This window comes from Leptodactylus fuscus, chromosome 5 (genome assembly GCF_031893055.1).
Source record: "Leptodactylus fuscus isolate aLepFus1 chromosome 5, aLepFus1.hap2, whole genome shotgun sequence".
Taxonomy (NCBI): domain Eukaryota; kingdom Metazoa; phylum Chordata; class Amphibia; order Anura; family Leptodactylidae; genus Leptodactylus; species Leptodactylus fuscus.
Genome location: NC_134269.1, coordinates 187,427,670 through 187,443,173, shown reverse-complemented (window position 1 = coordinate 187,443,173; position 15,504 = coordinate 187,427,670). Strand labels below are relative to the sequence as shown.

At 42.8% G+C, this 15,504-nt stretch overlaps 1 protein-coding gene across 1 annotated transcript in view; it reads left to right on the top strand.

Annotated features, from left to right (window-relative positions):
• Positions 1 to 12,123: 12,123 nt before the first annotated feature.
• ADAM19 (ADAM metallopeptidase domain 19) overlaps positions 12,124 to 15,504 on the top strand; it is a 39,501-nt gene continuing 36,120 nt past the window's right edge. The window contains exons 1-3 of the mRNA XM_075275891.1: positions 12,124 to 12,175; positions 12,922 to 13,025; positions 13,851 to 13,921. Coding sequence (XP_075131992.1) covers positions 12,124 to 12,175; positions 12,922 to 13,025; positions 13,851 to 13,921 — 227 coding nt within the window. The remainder of the gene's footprint in view (positions 12,176 to 12,921; positions 13,026 to 13,850; positions 13,922 to 15,504) is intronic.

Genomic DNA, 15,504 nt, shown 5'->3' with positions numbered 1-15,504 from the left:
GCACAATGCTGAATAAAGGTATGTTCACATGGGCCAAAGCAAAAATAGGCAAAAGTTTACAATGTAGGGCAGGGGTCAAGGGTGTAACTACTGCCATAGCAGCTGGTATAGGGCCCGCAACATTTGAGGGCCTTGAATGGCCCCCCCAGCCTACAATATCTTTGTAGGGGTCACTATGATATGTGGAAGCCTGTGATGGGGTGCGCTTGCTGTGCAGGGGCCCATAACTTGGACGGTATACTGTATGGGGTCCATTAAAGGTGGCAATATACTGCCTGGTTGGGGCTCAGTACAGAGAGCAATATACTGTGTAGAAGAGTCAATAAAGGGGGTGTTAGGGTGTAGTGTATGGAACAAAAGCCTTGTAAAGCCTCAGCAACCTTCAGCACTCCAGCTGTTGTGAAACTACAACTCCCAGCATGCTCCATTTACTTCTGTGTGAGTTCCAGACTGCGTGTATTACCTAAACCACCCTTTTGCGCCATCACTTTTTCTCCCCTCTTCCCAAAGAAAGACCACGACACCAACTTGATTTAAAACTCAACTTTTGTGGACGAGGTTGGCCACAGCTTTTTTATTGAAGTCAGCCATATCTTATTAATAACTTCCTCAAAACCGGAACACAAATGTGGGCGTGGCGTGGTATGCCAGCCGCAAGACTCCTCACGGGCACGTCACCTTCACTGCCCGTTTACACCCTCATACCACCTACTGTGACTTTAACAGAAAAACTCCATAGACTCTAGAAAAGAGACAAATATCAGCATATACAGAGAGAGAGGGGCACCGAGCCGACCAATGTGTAGAAACGATGGGTGAAAGGTAGGTAAGCAAAAAATTGGCCGCTCACCTGGAAGAGTTGTGTGTGACACAACAACTCTATGACGTATAATATTGGAAGCAACAAGGACACGGGCAGCCGCTGGAAGGAACGCCTGCAAGACGTCAAAGCAATGAAGCGAAAGAGGGACCGTCCTCCTTGTGGAAGATGAAAGGAAAACCGCGCTCGCCCAGGTACAGTGAAAAGACTTTATTTTGCACAACGCGTTTCGAGCATACTGCTCTTTCTCAAGTGCATATGATCAACCTTAAAATTAACAACAACATCCAGAACAGCAATAAATACTTCAAAATTTAGATAAATAGTTAACATATCCAGTTAACCCCTTAGCGACCCTTGACGTAACTGTACGTCATGGGTCGCATGGGGATGTATGGAGCGAGCTCACACGCTGAGCTTGCTCCATACACGGCAGATGCCGGCTGTATAATACAGCCAGGACCTGCCACTAACAGCAGCGATCGGCTCGGGCACCGACCAAACGTGACCGCAGTGTGTAAACGGCGCCGGCGGCATGGGCGCCGCCATGTTTTGCCGATCGCCGCCATCCTGAACGTCACAAGAGGGCGGTGATCGGTTGCTATGACAGCCGGAAGCCTATTGAAGGCTTCCAGGCTTGTCTCTGCACTAGATCTATTAGACGATGCCAGAGGCCAGAGGCATCGTCTAATAGAAGTGCTGCGATTTTCCTATTCACTGCAATACTGTAGTATTGCAGTGAATAGTATGAGCGATCAGACTCCCTAGGTTTCAAGGTACCTAAGGGGTCTGATCATAAATGTAACAGAAGAAAAAAAAAAGTTTTTAAAAGTATTAAAAAAATAAAAAAAATATAAAAGTTCAAATCACCCCCCTTTCCCTAGATCAGCTATAAAAGTAATTAAAGAACATTAAACATAAACATATTAGGTATCCCTGCGCTCCAAAATGCCTGAACTATTAGAATATTAAAACATTTATCCCGTACTGCGAACGGCGTAGCGGAAAAAAAAATAAAAACAGCCAAAAAGCGTTTTTTTCAACACTTTGCCTCCTATAAAAAATTGAATAAAAAGTGATCAAACCATCGGATCTTTCCCCAAATGGTATCAATAGAAACGTCATCTTGTCCCGCATAAAAAGACACCACAACCAGCTCCATACATGGAAATATGAAAAAGTTACAGGTGTTAGAACATGATGACACAAATTTTTTTTTCTATTTTGCAAAGTTTATCATTTTTTTAAAAGTATCAAAAAATTTCAAATACTATATAAATTTGGTATCACCGCGTTTGTACTGACACGTAGAACTCAGGTAACATGTCATTTGTACCAAACAGTGAATGCTGTAAAAATTAAACCCATAAGAAAATGGCGCAAATGCATTTTTTCTCCAATTGCGCCTCATTCTGAATTTTTTTCCAGCTTCCCAGTACATTGCACAGCATATTGAATGGTGCCATTACAAAGTACAATTTGTCCCGCAAACAATAAGCTATCATGTGACTCTGTGAACTGAAAAATGAAAAAGTTATGGCTCTTGAAATGTGAGGAGGGAAAAACGAAAATGCGAAACCAAAAAATGGCCTGGTCCTTAAGGGGTTAAACAAAGGCTAAGGATATCCTGATAAGGTCCAGTAAGTTGCTACACTTATGGACTAATCTAAGATAATTCTAACAGTCTCATTAGATGTGTGAATAATCACATAAAATAGAACTGATAAATGAAATAAACCTTACTAACACAACACAAATAGGAGAGATGATAATCATTGCAATCTAAAACATTATTAACTTGTAGGTGAACATAAATAGCTCACTATAGATAAAACATACAGATCAGGCCATGTTGTAAAAAATCCCTCAAGCACTAGATAAAGTGCCAGGGGAGTCACTCAAATCATACTTTTACCATAAACCCTAATGGTTCTGATGGGAGGATATAAACACATAATAAGAATACATGACAAGTAAGTAGGAAAACCAGCCTCTGTGCTTACCTTCCCTAGTTGAGGGTTAGTGCTTGAAGTAAACAACAGAGGAAAGCAACAGTAGGTCGACTATTTATACAATAAGCGGCAGGAAGTAAGTGACCACGTTACCAGTGTAAACACATCCCGGCGTCAGGTATCGGGCAACTGCGCATGCGCGGGCTTATGGGTCCGATACATAGTGCGGCCAGTTAGGAACACAGTTATCGGTTCGCATAGGATATCAGCGACCCGAGTTCAATTCCCATCATACTCCCTAGGACGGATGACATCTATATTTAACAACTCAAAACCTGCATCTTAAAAACATAAGAAAGAAAAAAAAAAATTTCCCCATAGGCAAAAACACTGGGCAAAAACAATAATACATAAAACACTCCTATGCAAGCCTCAACAGGAATTATCCTATTAGAGATGATAGCAGTAGTCAGAACCCCAAAAGGTTAATAGGTGATAAATAACCACTATGGAACAACCTATTAAATAAGCAGAGTAGCCTGGACATTTACTTTAACCCCCTCCTCCATTTGCTATCAGTTTCCTGAGCAAATTCAGCCACTGTACACATCTCCTATAATCTTTGACTAGTATTTTAATTCCAGCTCTGCAGCTGTCCCCGGCACAGACTTGTTTTGACTTGTCAGTATTATAATACGGTTTAGAAGAATGGACCCCGATAAATGCTTACATTCCTATAATATATATTAACATATTGTGGGGGGCGTATTAGCCGGCGGACTGTGAGCAACATATGCTGCAGACAGGTGGGTATACCTTTAATGATAACAAGTGAGACAGCTGCCTCCAAGAACTAGCACGGGGGCGCCAAATGTACGAAACTAATTAAAAACAGAAGTCGTAGAAGAGATTTTGTTTTAACTCTGTCAGCGCCAGTGACTCATATCTATAGTCTGTGGTCTCCCATTAGGTGGAGCTATAACTGGGCCCCAACGTCTATTATACCAGTATAGGAAATTCCAGTAAGGCAGATGCAGGTATGATACACTTGTGGTCTACCACTAGGTGGAGCTGTAAAGGGGACTCCTGGGGGTTGTGTGGATATTCTTAGTGTGATATGACTAATATTTTATCTAGTTTTAGATTTAGTGTGATTGTTTTTTACCAGTGAAAGAAGTTTTATGTTTTTCTGACTAACAAGGATGTCTGATAAGATTGTTACCGGATGATAAGTATTAGGTTTTTAGAGAATATTGCTGAATGTTTTAAGAGTTCATTGTAATTTTTACATAGTGTAAAAAACCCTTCTATAAAAATGTTAATGAACTTTACAAACACCATGATACACCTATTAAATAAACCCCAAAAATATAATGTAGTTATGGGTGTAATTTAGGAAGGGGTCACGCCTGGGCCCAGGAGCTCTAGGGGCCCATATGGCATCTCTTATCAACATAAGGAGATCCGTATTATAAGCAATACATTAGAGTTGGGGCAGGGGCATAGCTATAGGGGATGCAATGTTAGCAGTCGCTATCGGCCCTGGATCCTGACAGGGCCCAAAGGTCCCTCAGCTATATAAAATGTAGCAGTATTGTAAATACTACACGGTAAGTGGGGGCCCCATCACAGATTTGGCATTTGCACCCCGGAGCTTCTAGTTACACCTCTGACAACTGTTGAGGGGCCTGGTACAGATTTTACATTAGCTTACAAGCTTCATATTACGCCTCTGGAAACCCAATAATTGACTAGTATTACCTGGGAAAGACGCACATTTTTGCTTTTTATAACCTACAGGGAAATGGGGTATTACATAGAGCCCAGCATATGAAGGGTCATCTGGGAAATACCTGGCCACACTGGGGCAAATAACTAACAAAAGTACACCAGAATTCTGGTGTAATTTGCACCAAAAAAAATGGTGTAGATGCTTTACACTTTATTTGCTGTGGTTTACACACTTTATACATTGTCCAGTAAGTGGGTGTGGCTTGTTGGAAAAGGGCGGAGTTTAATATGTAAAACTTGCACCAGTCAATGTGCCACAAATCTGGACATTGCACCAAAATTCTGGACAGTGCACCAGAATAATCAGAAACTAAGCCAAATAATAAGTGGTAAAGTTACATTAGACAATCTAAAAGTACACCAGATATTCAGACACACTGGAAAATCTGGCATGGTTTAAGTCTAGATTCACATTTGCATCAGAGTAGAAACTGCGTTGCAAGATCTACCGGAAAACTGACAGAGGAAAAACTCCTGCTCGGAGGACTCAGTTTTATCATGACGGACAACATTATAACCAAGGAGGTCCACAATATTTTAGTGTGACCCTAGCATAAGATAGTCTAACCTAACTTTGCACAGTACTATAAGTGAAATATCATACAGTATACGTCCTTGCAAGGGTAAACAGCTGCATGACATTGTGCAGGTGTAAAATGGGGATGCTGCAGTGGCGTAACTACCGGGGTAGCAGGGGTAGCGGCTGCCACAGGGCCCGGGACATTAGGAGCCTGGCGACAGCTGCTACCGCTAGGTTTTTTTTCTCTTTCTTAATAGGCAGCTACTGGCTGGAGTTACTCCAGCCGGTAACGGGCCCTATTTACTTACTGATCCTGGCAGGGGCTGGGATTGTTAAGTGATGCCACAGGCCCCACAAACATTATTATTATACTCAGGGAACTTTTCAGACGCCCAAGTATAATGATCAGACGTCCAGGGGAGGTAAGGTAACATAAAAATCTGTGTTACTTACCTCTCCGGGCAGGCTTCGGGCCTACTTCTGTGACTCTCCCTGACATCCTGACCTGCGTCCCGGGTCATGTGACGTCGCAGACGTCATTGAAGATGACCAAAACCACCGAGGACTGCAGCAGAGCCGGGAATAGGTAAGTAACATTGTTTTTTAGGTTTGTATCCCCCCTTCGGTCTCTGATTACCTGAAAAGACCCCAGAGTATAATAATTGTTCATGGGTGTCCACAATGGGGCATAATATTGTGTGCAGGGGCCATTATGGGGCATAATACTGTGTGCAGGGGCCACTTTGGGACATAATACTGTGTGCAGGGGCCACTATGGGACATAATACTATGTGCAGGGGCCACTATGGGGCATAATACTGTGTGCAGGGGCCACTTTGGGACATAATACTGTGTGCAGGGGCCACTATGGGACATAATAATGTGTGCAGGGGCCACTATGGGACATAATACTGTGTGCAGGGGCCACTATGGGGCATAATAGTGTGTGCGGAAATACGCGTGCGGTGGGGGGGGGCGGTTGGTCGAGGTCTTTGGCGTCGGTCAGGGGCCTCATGTCAAAAGTTCGCCACGGGGACCCCACCATTCCTAGTTACGCCATTGGGATGCTGGGTGTTACTACAGCCAAATCTCCCATAGGAAAGCTAGGGACAGATTACCTCTGGGAACCATCATGATGCGGCTTCACCTCCAGCCCCCCAGTCATGTAACTGCTACAGGCCGGGAACTGTGGGTGCTGTTGGGCCCTAGGGGACCCAGCTCAGCTATAAAGTGTGAGAAAATGCACGTGTGAAGGAAGAAAGTCTGCAACACTCCGGAGTCCTTAAAATTCCAAGACTTTATTTCATATCGATTAAAAAGATAGTCCACATGACAAACATGGTTGTGCTAGTAGGAAAAATACACACAAGTGGCATAAAATGAACGTTAACGCATTTTGGGGTTTGCGTTCCCCTTAATCATAGCCAATCATGATATGGATAAAAATGCAATGTGTTTCAACCGCAGTGTTTTCCTCATCGTTTTTTTGTCCTGCGGGTCGATATTTGGGTCCTTAGCCTAAAGGTCTATTGTAACCTTATGGGTCGGGGAACAATGTGTGAAAAAACAAGACACCAGTACCATGCCCATGTCACAAGTTCTAGTCCCTGGACGGCGAAATAAAAATAATTCTCACCTAAATCAAATTACCGTAATGGGGAGGGAAAATTCGATTTTTAGGCTACAGCCCCATGTGGCGTCCCGCAGTAAAAAGGCACTGTGGGAAAAACCGCAGCGGCAATACATCCTCGAGAATCCCATCTACTTTGCTGTGACTGTAACACGCCACAGTTTTTTCGATAACGCCACGTGGAGTCCCGGCCTCAAGTAGTTTTATGTACTATTAAAAAAACACATGAAAAATATGAAAATCTGAAACACTTCCCCTCAGTTTTTGTTAAGATTTTCTCGAACATTCAAATAAAGAAAAAATACGTAGAAATAATAACCTAAAATAATAACCTGAAATAATAACCTAACATAAAGATAAAGCCCAATATAGAAACCGGAAAAAGGCACAAAACTCAGAGGAATAAAAAAATGTTATAGCCCTCAAAACCCAGGAAAAAACCTGAAAAGGTGTCCAGTCCTGAAATGGTTAAAAAATTGTAATGAACCTAAAATGGAGAGGTCTATTGGTGAAGAGAATAGAGCAGGGGTCTCCAGTGTAAACTACAAGTCTCAGCAGGCTCTTACATGGAGTTGTAGTCTCCCCTCAGGTGTAGTGCCCCAGGTAACACAGTGATGGCACTGATAGTGGAGGAGGAGGCAGCAGCCTGTACTGTAGGGCTCCCCTGTGTCCTCCCCTCTGCCGCCATCCTCCTCCTCACTGTATCCTCCCAGGCAGCGCCGTCCTCCCCTCATATATATATAGAGCAGCAGCCGGCACACGGCACGGGCTCCCCGGCGGTCTCGTGTGTGGGAGGGTCCAGCGCAGGGCGGCACCGGGCACCGGGTGGGTGACATGCTCTGGGGCTGCATGTGGACTCGGGAAGAAGCCGGGGGTCCCGCGGATGGAGGACGGAGCTGCCTGGCCCGGGGGGACCCGAGTCTGGATGGGGATCTGGATGGTGATGCTGCTGGGGACACCTGCGCCGGCACCTGGGACTACAGCAGGCATGTGGACACTGTATATATATATATATATATGTATGTGTGCTGTATACTGCTGACTGCGCCTGCATATAGTGGTATATAGTGTGCACGGAGATGTACTACTTATGTATATAGTGAGCTGTAAGGTGTATACTGTATATAGTTCTTATCCATCTGTACAGGTAACTCAGATGTAATACAGAGGAATCCATTCATGCATCTGATCTATCTAGTTGTCTATTTATCATTCTATCTATGTAGCTGTCTGTCATATATCTCTATCGATCTATCTATCTATCTATCTATCTATCTATCTATCTATCTATCTATCTATCTATCTATCTATCTGATCTATCTATCATCTATCTGATCTATCTATCTATTTATCTCCTATCTATCTATCTATCTATCTATCTATCTATCTATCTATCTATCTATCTATCTGATCTATCTATTTATCTATCTCCTATCTATCTATCTGTCTGTCTGTCTGTCTGTCTGTCTGTCTGTCTCTCTCTCTCCCTCCCTCCCTCCCTCCCTCCATCCATCCATCCATCCATCTATCATCTATCTGATCTATGTTATCCTCTTTATATTGTTCTTTTTCTCTCTTCCACTTTGTTCTTCCCTTACATTATTGTATATATGTCTTCTATCTACCCATGTATCCATCTCTGTGCCACCATCTATATAATCCTAAGCCGTCAGTGTTCTATGTCCTTTATCTTTCTCTCTTTTCTCCTTGCTGCTTAGTAACCCTATATACCTTTCAGGGCTCGGGGAAGCTGGGTGACAGCTTTCAGGGGCTGTTATTACTCAGCTGTCCCAGACATAGATATATCTAAGACATTGCTGCACAGACCTTGAGTGAAGGGGTGAATTACTTATCGGGGGGATTTTGGGTTTCATTTCTTCGCCTTGGCTGTCTTTATACATTAGACATACATGTGTTGGCACTGTACAATGTACGTTGGACGTGTCATGTTTATGTGAGCACTCCTAGTGCAGTATATATAGTCTACTATATATAGATGAGTGGTGGAGAATTTATAGTCCCTGGCGGTGAGGGTGGGCGCATTCTTGGCACAGACCGGACTTGTCACTTACTGGCGTTCACGGATCATCTCTTATCATGAGGTGATTTCTGTTGATATTTTCAGCAGATTTTGTCACATCTGTCACACTCTGGGCAGGCGGCCATATGTGCAATAAACTTGCCGTTTGTTCTGCCAGGGAAATATCCCTGTAGAGTAAATCACATCTGAATTAAAGGTGAAAATGTCAAAAAATTTGGTAAAAATAATTTTGGCAATTGGGGTGATCCAACTTTCTGTCCTTTAGAGACTGGTTCCCAATTCATCCCCTATGAGAGTCATGAATATAGCCGCAATATAAGTAATAAATGCTAGACTCAATAGCAAATTAGTAAATTTTGGTGGCCTTTAAATTTTTCCTACGTGTTTTCCTTCCTTAGCGCTGGTCACCAGGTCATCACTGCTGAGATTGGCCCTACAATAATGATATTACTGACTGACAGTGGACGTATGTAAAGGAGATGGTCTTAGAGACTGCCAGACACACTTATCTTCAACAGTCTCCAAGGCTTTGTCCTCTACAAGACAGACTTAAATTAGGGCTATTCCCATGGCTGAAAATGAAGAGGATTTGGAGGCGGACGTCTACCTCTTCATTTTCTGGCCCAGATAAATGGCATGTCTCTTGCCACAGGTCCTGCAGCTGATCAGTCGTGGGATTTGCGGAAAGGTCAAGCAGGATGCGTACTTTTTCCGTGCCCTGCTCCGATCTTTGCCTCCAATCAAAAACAATGGGAGACAGAATCGGGGCTGAATTTGCTGCTGATTCTGGGGCGAAATCCATCAGAAACATTTCCGCAACGTGGGGCTTCAGCCTTACAAGTATTTTGAGTAGCGGAAACCTCAAAGGGTGTGGAGCGCTTTAGAAAGAGCCACAACCACTTCCTGTTGGGATTCAGTAGGTGATCAAACACGTCATATCTGTACAACGTATAAGAAGATAAATTAAAGAAAATTTCCACCTAAAATTAAAAATAGATGGACTTCCCCTTTAAGTTAATATATACAGTGCCTACAAGTAGTATTCAACCCCCTGCAGATTTAGCAGGTTTGATAAGATGCAAATAAGTTAGAGCCTTCAAACTTCAAACAAGAGCAGGATTTATTAACAGATGCATAAACCTTACAAACCAAAGAGTTATGTTGCTCAGTTAAATTTTAATAAACTTTAAACATAAAAGTGTGGGTCAATTATTATTCAACCCCTAGGTTTAATATTTTGTGGAATAACCCTTGTTTGCAATTACAGCTAATAATCGTCTTTTATAAGACCTGATCAGGCCAGCACAGGTCTCTGGAGTTATCTTTGCCCACTCCTCCATGCAGATCTTCTCCAAGTTATCTAGGTTCTTTGGGTGTCTCATGTGGACTTTAATCTTGAGCTCCTTCCACAAGTTTTCAATTGGGTTAAGGTCAGGAGACTGACTAGGCCACTGCAACACCTTGATTTTTTCCCTCTTGAACCAGGCCTTGGTTTTCTTGGCTGTGTGCTTTGGGTCGTTGTCTTGTTGGAAGATGAAATGACGACCCATCTTAAGATCCTTGATGGAGGAGCGGAGGTTCTTGGCCAAAATCTCCAGGTAGGCCGTGCTATCCATCTTCCCATGGATGCGGACCAGATGGCCAGGCCCCTTGGCTGAGAAGCAGCCCCACAGCATGATGCTGCCACCATCATACTTGACTGTAGGGATGGTATTCTTGGGGTCGTATGCAGTGCCATCCAGTCTCCAAACGTCACGTGTGTGGTTGGCACCAAAGATCTCGATCTTGGTCTCATCAGACCAGAGAACCTTGAACCAGTCTGTCTCAGAGTCCTCCAAGTGATCATGAGCAAACTGTAGACGAGCCTTGACGTGACGCTTTGAAAGTAAAGGTACCTTACGGGCTCGTCTGGAACGGAGACCATTGCGGTGGAGTACATTACTTATGGTATTGACTGAAACCAATGTCCCCACTGCCATGAGATCTTCCCGGAGCTTCTTCCTTGTTGTCCTTGGGTTAGCCTTGACTCTTCGGACAAGCCTGGCCTCAGCACGGGAGGAAACTTTCAAAGGCTGTCCAGGCCGTGGAAGGCTAACAGTAGTTCCATAAGCCTTCCACTTCCGGATGATGCTCCCAACAGTGGCGACAGGTAGGCCCAACTCCTTGGAAAGGGTTTTGTACTCCTTGCCAGCCTTGTGACCCTCCACGATCTTGTCTCTGATGGCCTTGGTCTTTCCCATGTTAACCATGTATGAGTGCTGTTCACAAGTTTGGGGAGGGTCTTAAATAGTCAGAAAAGGCTGGAAAAAGAGATAATTAATCCAAACATGTGAAGCTCATTGTTCTTTGTGCCTGAACTACTTCTTAATACTTTAGGGGAACCAAACAGAATTCTGGTGGTTTGAGGGGTTGAATAATAAATGACCCTCTGAATAAACTTTTCACAATTTAAAAAAAAATTAAAGAAAGAAATAACATTCTTTTTTGCTGTAGTGCATTTCACACTTCCAGGCTGATCTACAGTCCAAATGTCACAATGCCAAGTTACTTCCGAATGTGTAAACCTGCTAAATCTGCAGGGGGTTGAATACTACTTGTAGGCACTGTATATATATATATAGGCATCGGGTATGTATGTCAACTGAGATCATATCAGTGGATGTATTTTTATAGATTTATACCCCCATAAATATACATTTTAGGACAGATTTATTAAAACTATTCATAAAATAATTTGTTGCCCATATCAACCAATCACAGCACAGCTTTCATTTTTCAAGAGCACATAACGTAATGTAAGCTGCGCTGTAATTGGTTGTTATTGCCAACGATAATTTTCTTTTAGACAATTTTAGAAGACTGACAGATTTCTGACCAATAATCGATAAATAGATAAACATGACTATATACTGTATAAGCAACGATGTGGCAGAGCCTATAATGTAAAAAATGACTGCTGCCATGATGTATATCCCTTGCAACATGGCAAACTCATGGTCAGCCAAGTATTTGACTAAGGCAAGCAATGTCCGTCTTTGCAGGTCACAGTAGAGGTGAAACCTTTGGATATCAGTTTACCTCAGATGTTAGAAAATGTCTGTTTGCTGAGGGAATGTATTTCCTTCGTCATCTATCTACTTCCTGTAAGATGGAGCAAATGGTGCGCCATAAGGAAGTGCACAACAGTGCGGTGTAATATGATGGACCCTGAAACATATACTACAAGGAAGTCTTTTGCGGTGTTATTGTTCCCTGTTATCACCCATTCCAGACAGAGTGAAAAATTGTAGTATTTTCCCATAAGATTACTGACATTCAGAACAAAATCTTTCAGTATTGGCTTAAAGGGGTTGTCCAGGATTAGAAAACATGGCTGCCTCTTCTCAAGAACAGTGTCAACACTCTCTATGGGATGTCTCTGGTATGGCTGCTCGGCGCCATTGAATCTAAAAATGTTTCATGGCAATACCAGACACGTCATGTGGACTGCTGTGGCGCTGTTTTTGGGAAAAGGCAGCCATTTTCTATAATTCTTCACACACAGTGTGGTGTTGGTGGGGAATTTACCTCATCATATATTAGGGTGTCCGTATACTGAGGTTTTTTGCTGACAAAGATTGAATTCTTCCTTTACGCAACAGATAAATGGTGATGTAAATGTAATAAAGAGATGTAAATGGTGATAAATCTGTTGGGGCCCAATGGCCCTGCCATTCCTCCTTCCTCAGCCCCTTTTCTTGAAAATGGTGAGGGTGGCGTAAAAACTCTACTTGTGACAATTGTTGTCTCAAATAGCATTTAACAACTTATAGACCCCCTGTTTGTTATTATCTTATAATATTATTATTATTGTATTACTTATGCCACAAACTACCGGACTACCATCTTTATAATATGAAGACCAACCAGAAGACCTCCTGGTTCTTGGGTTCCTGAACCTTTGTAAAGTGGGGCATGATGGGATACTTGGAGGACTCCTCGGCAAGCTTTACATGCCTCAATAAGAGGGGTGCAAGTTTTTACTAAAATAGACATGTCAGGGGCGTTTATAGAGCTTCTTTATGTGAGTCACCTTGACCACTACCTGTGTCTAGTGGTATGGCAGTGACAAAGCATTTTTTTTTCCTGTTTGCTTTCACTGAGTAATTTTTACACCTTCTGTTCCAGGAATAAGTCATCAGTCTCATCTTGAGCAGATTCGGTCTCATTCTGAAGTGATAACGCCGCGCTGGTTGACACCCAATGGTTTACAAGAGAAACCCAGTGACAAGGTGAATAAGTTGTGTGCACACTCTCCTGAAAGATCATTTTAGGGGTAATACATGATCCTTTTGTTCTCAGGGAAGGTAAGAGGTGGCGATTGCTTACTCCTTTCGCCCCATTGTCCTTAGTGGACATCTCACAATGGACACACCCATGGCAGAAACCAGATGAGTGTCACTGGTTTCCATTGAAGCTTGTAGGTGAGCTTTGCCATATGGGTGGTCCAAGTTTTAGCATTTCCATTGATATGCTAGAACCAGTAGCAATTATTAACGTGCTGTGGGTTCACAACTTGCAGGGTAAGGTGTATTGTGCTGTGAGTTTTATTAAGCAGTGTTTGGATGAGATTTGTTTAGCCAGTGCTAACGCAGATGGCTAGTCATTGCCACTTTTGCCGATTCTACAACAAGTAGCCCTGTACGCATATGGCTTTTAAAGGACGATATTGGCCACTAACCCACCCACAAGTCCTAGTGAACCCGGGAGGATTAATGTCCCAAATAGCCCCCTTGTAGCCAGCATTAAAAAAGGAGGAGTACACCTTGACTTCAATGTGAATGCAAAGGACCTCGGGCACAATCACAACAAAGCTGCTGTACGTCCCCGGCTTCATTGATGCTTAGGTATTGGGAATGCCAGAGAGGAGTCTTATGACACTCATCGGACTCATCTCTAGGTAGGTATAAAGCAGTGTTTATTCTAACAGGACTATTTGGGACACTAAACCATTGATCCATAAGGAGCTGGGACTGGTTTAGTGGCCAAAATCAACTTGATAGGTCCCCTCTAAATGTATTTTAATGAGAAAGATTCACAATTTTCTTCTTTTTTAGTATCCACCCTATGTAGAAGTGATGGTGAAGGTGGAAGGAAAGGAGATGGTTTTAACCCTTCAGAGAAATGAGTGAGTATGGATCATATATTATACATTCTTTGCCTACAATACACTTGTTGTGTAGGAAGAAATTTAAAGAGATTGGAAAAAATTGGAAAAGTATGGGTTATTTCTTTTTTGGGAAAAAATGTCGCAACTGTTTTGTTGAAATGAATGCAACTAATGGACAGGAGTGGCACCATGTTTTTCTAATCATGTAACTAAGGCCCAGTGTTAATAAAATTCTATTTGGTTATCTTTAAGTGCCTCCGTCACATTTAGTCACCAAAAATGACACTTAGAGGAAATTAATTCCATGTCAGAGAGTGCACTGTAAAGGGACTCTATCAGCAAAATTATGCTGTATGAGCCCCACATATGCCTGAATAGCCTTTAATAAGGCTATTCAGGCACCGCTAAGTTTAACCTCCCCTCCCGTTTTAAAATAATACCCTAAAAATGAATATGCAAATTATACTTACCCTGCACGGTCGTGGTCGTGCACTGTCCGACGTCATCTGCTGTCACGCCTTCCTCTTCTCTCTTCTTCCAGCGACGCTCTCCTGTCCTGGCTCTTCCCCGCCTTGATCTTCTGTTCTTCCAGTGGGTTGTGTTCAAATTCCACACGTGCGCAGTAACGTTCCCTCCGGAGCGCTACTACACACGCGCCGGTGCCATTTTTGTTGTAGTTCTAAGTACCCCTTAGAACTACGCGAGCGTACTTCTTCATTCCGGAAGAAAAGAAGATCAAAGCGTGGAAGAGCGAGGACAGGAGGACGTCGCTATAAGAAGAAAGAAGAGGAAGGCGCGACAGCAAGATGAAGTTAGACAGTGCAGGACCGCCCACCGTGCACGGTAAGTATCATTGGAATAATCGTTTTTAGGGTATTACTTTAAAACGGGGGGTTAAATAAGATTAGCGGTGCCTGGATAGCCTTTTTAAAGGCTATTAGGCATATGTGGGGCTCATACAGCATAATTTTGTTGATTATTATTGTTATTATTATTGTTTATTTATATAGCACCATTAATTCCATGGTGCTTTACATTTGGGGGTTACATACAATACATAAAATATACAGGTTGATATAATACTAACAATGACCGACTGGCACAAGCCCTGCCTGCGAGGGCTTAAAGGAATCCCATCCACACATTGCGGAAAAAACCCCACAGTGGAAATGCTGCGTTTTCCAAAACTGACACGTTTTTTGGAAATTACAGAATTTCAATTAGACCTACGGAAAGTTGTTGATTTTCCTATAGGTATAATTGAAGCAGAAAGTTCACAGAGAAATCCTCTGCGGATTTTGTGGAAAGCACTGTTGGAAAAAGCGCACTGCGTTTCTGCCATGGTTTTTCCCGCAGCCTGCTGTGTGAGGGCTTAGCCTAAATGAGTTATTCACTTTGTAAAATTCACATTCACGAGAAAAGTGCATTACATGGTATAATCTGAAGTCGATGGATATCTATTGTCCAAGAGGATCAATTGGAAACCGGTATTCATATACAAGCAGTACTCTCTCTAAAGTAGGCAATCTGGAAAGGAAGGAGTTAAAGTAGATGACCAAGACCTCATGTGTATTGGATACTGCAGACCCATCTGATACAGC